The sequence below is a fragment of the Oncorhynchus mykiss genome, chromosome 17 (genome assembly GCF_057628025.1).
Source record: "Oncorhynchus mykiss isolate SJ-2025 chromosome 17, ASM5762802v1, whole genome shotgun sequence".
NCBI lineage: Eukaryota > Metazoa > Chordata > Actinopteri > Salmoniformes > Salmonidae > Oncorhynchus > Oncorhynchus mykiss.
The window spans coordinates 27,505,029-27,511,527 of record NC_143038.1 but is presented as its reverse complement, the minus strand read 5'-3'; the positions used below and the strand labels follow the sequence as shown (position 1 = coordinate 27,511,527).

The following is a 6,499-nucleotide window of genomic DNA, read 5'->3' as shown; positions in this document are numbered from 1 at the left end:
CACCATTGAGAGCATCCTGACCGGTTGCATCACCGCCTGGTATGGCAACTGCTCGGCATCTGACCGTAAGGCGCTACAGAGGGTAGTGCGTACGGCCCAATACATTACTGGGGCCAAGCTTCCTGCAATCCAGGACCTATATAATAGGAAAACCCATAAAATTGTCAGAGACTCCAGTCACCCAACTCATAGACAGTTTTCTCTGCTACCGCACGGCAAGCGGTGCCGGAGCGCCAAGTCTAGGACCAAAAGGCTCCTGAACAGCTTCTACCCCCAAGCCATAAGTCTGCTGAACAACTAATCAAATGACCACCAGACTATTACATTGACCCCCACCCTCCATTTGTTTTGTACACTGCTGCTACTCGCTGTTTATTATCTATGCATAGTCACTTCACCTCTACCTACATGTACAAATTACCTCTAACCTGTACCCCCGCACACTGACTCAGTACCGATACCCCCTGTTTATAGCCTCGTTATTGTGTTACTTTTTATAATTTTTTACTTTTGTTCATTTGGTAAATATTTTCTTAACTCTTCTTGAGCTGCACTTTTGGTTAAGGGCTTGTAAGTAAGCATTTCATGGTAAGGTCTACTCTTGTTGTGTTCTGCGCATGTGACAAATAAAGTTTGATTTGATGCTTTACCCTGTATTGCAATGAAACATCTGTGCAAAACTAAAAAACACTGATAGAGGTCACTGTTTTACCATTATTTGACCTATTATTAGCTCTGCAACTGACTGAGGGGTAAAACATGACATGGTCTTAGTTAATGACACAGAGAGTTAATACTTTAGCTACAATGGTCTAACAAATGTATTGTTTATCATCTGTCTATGCACCATGTCACTATCTAAATGGTACAGCCGGTGGTGGGATGGCAGGATGGCTGCTTTTGTGAGGCAGAAAATCATTTAGAAGATGCTCTTTGGAGGGGTTCTTGCTGAAAAGTAATTCAGTAAAATATATAATGCCATTATTTTTAAATTGGTATGTCCACAAGGGTGTTCTAAAACATGGCACACTTACATATTTCAGCTATGCCATCAGCGTCAATTATGGAGTACGTCCAGTGATCTTGGTTGGTTTGGCTGGGTTCATTAGCAAAACGTAAGACTTTGGTGGTTGGCATTTGCTTTTTGTATGAATCTACTCTTAATCAGGCAGGGCGTAAAGGAGGAGGTGGCATTTCTTACAGTGAAGCAATAACTTAGCTGCTCTGTGTATCTGTCCATGTATGGTAACCATAATGAAAGGCCCTTGGGTAGAAAACGCAAGTGTCTCACTCACCTCACAGTTAACATCTGTAAATAGGGGGAGAATATTCATTGTCCTGATTGTCCTACATTGTAAGTACCCTGCCTATCTACACGGCTATAATCCTAATCCTGTATTGACCTAATTATTTATTACTTGGTATCAGCATGTATAAACCCTTATAATGTCTTATAATGTCTTATCTTATGATGCATTTGTAGGTGGCAATTATCCAATGAACTGAACATAGTTGTTATTTATTCAGGATTATTACAAGATAATAGTACATTATGGGTACTTATAACACATTTTACAAGGTATATTGACCACATTAGGCCTGTCTGCGTTTAGTAAATTGTTACCAAAAATATGTGAGATTTAGAGTTGTTTTGATGTTAGAGGCCTAACCTGAAAACAATGATATACAAAATGGCTTTTGACAGTTTTTTCAGTAGGCTCTATCATAACTGTTCTCTCCCAGTCTCTCCAGTGTCCTCCAGGCCACAGGATTCCTCCGTTCAAACTATGACCAGAGTCGTCAAACATGGGGACAACGTCACTCTGTCCTGCAGCGTTAAGCACAAGAACCAGACAGTGTGGTATGGACAACAGAGCAACAAGCTTCCCTTCATCATCATCTCAGCCCAAAGACATCAATCAAGGCAAAAGGATGTTCTAAACAAATTCTACCGAGGCAGTACCTCTGGATTCACCACAAAATTTGAAGACAACAGCTCAATTAGTCTGACCATCTGCAACATGACTGGGTCTTTGCTATTGTACCTCAGGAGTTGGGGGGGGGGGACCGTCTTTGGATCGGGTCACGTTCTTACATATAAGAATGCCAGTGTTGCATCTAAAAGTGATGAAGGTATGTTTTCTTCAGCATCCCATTATGGTTTCATGTTTGCTTCTCTCAATTATAGACAAAGGCATGAATATTGTGAATTTTGTGTTGCATTTACACAGAGAAACTGGATGAGTCTTCAATGTGTCTTCCTGAGTCTTCTGGGCAATGCTGGGTGCTGACGGGCAGTTTGTGTTCTCTCAGTGCTGCAGTAGCTGCTCTGCTCACCTTTATTTGTACCTGGATTTTTCACGGAAAAGGCAAAAAATCATTCTCAAAACTTCAAACAACCTTTATGTATTATTTAGATATTTTTTAACCAAATATGTAAAAATATTTTTGTTGTTGTTGTTAACTGGTTAATCAATATAACTAACTATAAGTTTACTTTACTACTATACCCTAACACCAATATTATTCATATATACAGTTGGGTCCGAAATTATTGACACCCTTGATAAAGATGAGCAAAACTGACTAAATAAAATGAATAATTCAAATACTGAGATATATTGTACAGTATGCAAAAAAATGGGAAATTATGTTATTTTATGCTAATACCATTTGCTCAGTAATTTTTTGCTCTCTCAAAAAGGCAGGGATCAAAATTATTGACACCCATATTTTCACTACCTTTCAATGACTCACCTTGCGAGAATAACGGCATTGAGCCTTTTTCTAAAATGTTTTATGAGTTGGAGAACACATTGGGAGGGATCTTAGACCATTCCTTCATACATAATCCTTCCAGACCCTTGATATCCTTCGTCTGCGCTTATGGACTGCCCTCTTTAATTCAAACCAAGTTTTCAAAAGGGTTTCAAGTCCAGAAACTGAGATGGCCATTGCAAAATGTTGATTTTGTTGCCAATTAACAGTTTTTGTGGATTTTCATGTGTGCCCCATAACATCAAAGATCCACCAAAATATTTGACAGTAGGTATGGGGAGCTTTTCTGCTTATGCATTCTCATTTTGACACCAAACCCACCACTGGTGTGCGTGGGCAAAGAGCTCTATTTTCATGTCATCTGACCAAAGCACCGGTTCCAATCCAAGTGCCAATACTGTTTAGGCGTTTACATTTATTCGATGACATGAAAATAGAGCTCTTTGGCCACGCACACCAGTGGTGGGTTTGGCATCAAAATAAGAATGCATGAGCAGAATATAACCCCATACCTACTGTAAAATATAGTGGTGGATCTTCGATGTTATGGGGCAATTTTGCTTCCATTAGTCCTGGGGCTCTTTTTAGGGTCAACAACATCATGAACTTTACCCAGTACCTAGACATTTTAGCCAAAAACCTAGTTGCCTCTACCAGGAGGCTGAAATTTGGCTGCAAGTGGATCTTCAAGCACACATCAAAATCCACAAAGAAATAGTTAACTGGCTACAAAAGACATGTTTGGATTTGAAGAGTGCAGTCCATAAGCGCAGTCCATAAGCACAGTCAAAGGATATCAATAAAGGATTCTCTCCATAAAGGATTCTGTATGGATGAATGGTCTAAGATCCCTCTCAATGTGTTCTCCAACTCATATATTTTTTTTTGAAAGGTTTAAAAAAAAATCAACAAAATCTCTTTCCCTGAACAATTGTACTAGGGTTAGTTTTTGTTGTTGTTGCATACAATATAGCTCAATATTAGATTTTTAAAATTTGATTCAGTAAATGTTGCTCATCTTTATCAAGGGTGTCAATAATTCCGGCCCCACTGAATAAGTATAGAGTATATCAGTTGTTTGACAGAAATGAAAATGTATGAAAATTGTTGAATCACATTTTGAAATAGCTTCTTTGTACCCACAGGAAACAACGAACAGGAGAGATGGAAAATAGATCAGCGACGGAATGACGATGTGCAGGTATGTAGGTATTTACTTTTACTTTACTAAATGTAGTTTTACAGGGACAGTGCACATTAATCAACATTATTGTAAAAGTGCCAGTTTTAGCCAGCCGACGAACTTGTAACTGCAGTCCCTGGGCAGCTCATTTAAAACAAATGAAATTACAATACAAACAGACAATGTGCACATGCAGAGCAGCACAGAATACAACAGGACAAGCAAACACATTACTGGTAAATTGATCATTGATCTTGTTAATTGATCACAATGTTAAACTGTACTGTCCAAAAACTAGGCTCGGTCCACATCAATAAGGTTTTGTATCCTAGCTAATGGCTAGGTCTATTTAACAGTTAAATGCAAAGGCCTTGAATTTTGTATATATGTTTAAACATGTACTGTAATGGTAGAATACACAAACCTATGCTATATTAATTTTAACAGGGAGGGGAGGAAGGAGTACTTTACAGCGCCTTACATTTCTCAAATGGAGATCGCAGAGGCAAAGGAAAGAACACACCTAACTAGTGTGATCCTATGTATTTTTTAGCAGCTGCAGTTGTAGCTGGAACATGCTGATGTGATATTTCTATAAGTTTGTATACCTGCTGGTACAGATATTGTTGATCTGGCACTGTATTGTTGTGGTTAGATTTTCTCCCAGAGGTGTGGACTCCAGTCACATGACCTTGACTCAAGTCACAAATAAAATAACTTGAGACTTGACTTGGAGCATCAAGACTTGACTTTGACTTGTGACTGGTGACTTGAAATGATCTAGCCAGGTTTTGTAACTTTGTAACTCATTTTGTGACACAGATCAGTGGTGGAAAAAGTACCCAATTATATTTTTAGTGAAAGTAAAGATACCTTAATAGAAAATGATTCAAGTAAAAGTGAAAGTCACCCAGTAAAATCCTGCTTGAGTAAAAGTCTAAAAGTATTTGGTTTTAGATATACTTAAGTATCAAAAGTAAAAGTAAAAGTTTGTTCAAATTCCTTATATTAAGCATTCTTGTTGTTTATTTATTTACGGATAGCCGGGGGCATGCTCCAACCCTTAGACATAATTTACAAATGAAGCATGTGTTTAGTGAGTCCGCCAGATCGGAGGCAGTAGGGTTGACCAGATAAGTGTGTGAATTAGACCATTTTTCTGTCCTACTAAGCATTTAAAATGTTATGTGTACTTTTGGGTGTCAGGGAAAATGTATGGAGTAAAAAGTACATACTTTTCTTTAGGAATGTAATGAAGTAAATGTAGTCAAAAATATAAATAGTAAAGTAAAGTACAGATACCCAAATAAACGACTTAAGTAGTACTTTAAAGTATTTTTAATTGAGTACTTTACACCACTGGTACAGATGTGGCATTCATGTGCTAGTTATTGTGTCAAAAACATCTAATCTGTGCTTCAGAACTAAAAAGTAGGACGTCTTTACTGTTGACCAATGACCAGTCATCAGCATTGCCGCGCAAAGGTGGTCGCACATATAGTGCTACACATTAGTGACTAGCAAGAGCTTGTTCAATTTTGTCTGGTTTTGCCTGGAAAAAACAGAGTGGCCAACCTAAGTCAATATTATCCGTATAAAGTATCATCTATCAATCTGCTACGGACGCATCTTTGTCACAACAATAGGCTACCTGGTGATGTCATGGATCATTTTCATATTTCAGATAGGCCTAGTTTGAGTGGGTCATAATTATATAGGCTCAGTGTGTCATGTATTGTCATATTATGTCTTGTTCCTGTTCTTTCTCTTCACTCCGTCTCCCTCTGCTGGTCGTATTAGGTTACCTTCTCTTCCTCTCCTTCCCCCAGCTGCTCCTCATCTTCTCTAACTACCTCGTTCACCCTTTTCCCACCTGTTCCCTCTTTTCCCTCTGATTAGGTCTCTATTTCTCTCTCTGTTCCTGCTTCTGTGTTTGTCAGATTCCCGTTTGAGTTTCTCATGCCAGAACCAAACTATCGTCTCGTTTGCTTCAGCCTTGTCCTGTCCTGTCGGAATCTGCCTGTTCATCTGATGCTACGTGTGATCAGGTACCTCTGTCCTCTACAACCCAGCTATTCTCCTCTGCTGCTAGAAGGGGACTCTAACCCAGCTATTCTCCTCTGCTGCTAGAAGGGGAACTCTTCTGTGATATTCAGAAGGACTTTATGTTTCATTTGTCGCCCTCTCTGCGGGTTGTTTATTTTGCCATCATATACATTTGAAGAGGATCTATGTCTTACCTGTGTTTTGACATTAAAGGACTCTGTTTTTGTTAAACCGCTTTTGGGTCCTCACTCACGTGCATAACACAGTGGTGCTACTGGCTATATGTCTGAAGATAGCAGTAACAAATCGCACTACCTTCAATACTTATGGGATTGAACTCCAGAGAATGGACAATGTGACAAGATATCCCAAGTAGATATTGACTGCTTACATTAATGACATGCAGCTCAAAATGCAGGTGTAAAACGCAGTTTATTTCTGTATCTTGCGTTTTGAAAACGCATGACGTTTATGGCTGTAATTACATTTGTG

The 6,499-nt window shown here is 38.9% G+C and overlaps 1 protein-coding gene across 1 annotated transcript; it reads left to right on the top strand.

Moving 5' to 3' along the window:
* The first annotated feature begins 1,022 nt into the window (after window positions 1–1,022).
* On the top strand, window positions 1,023–6,238 carry LOC149975886 (uncharacterized). The gene is made up of 4 exons (XM_090205150.1): window positions 1,023–2,133; window positions 2,232–2,369; window positions 3,924–3,979; window positions 4,409–6,238. Exons 1-4 carry the CDS (start codon window positions 1,680–1,682, stop codon window positions 4,490–4,492), a joined length of 732 nt encoding a protein of 243 aa, XP_090061276.1. The 5' UTR covers window positions 1,023–1,679; the 3' UTR covers window positions 4,493–6,238.
* The last annotated feature ends 261 nt before the right edge of the window (window positions 6,239–6,499 follow it).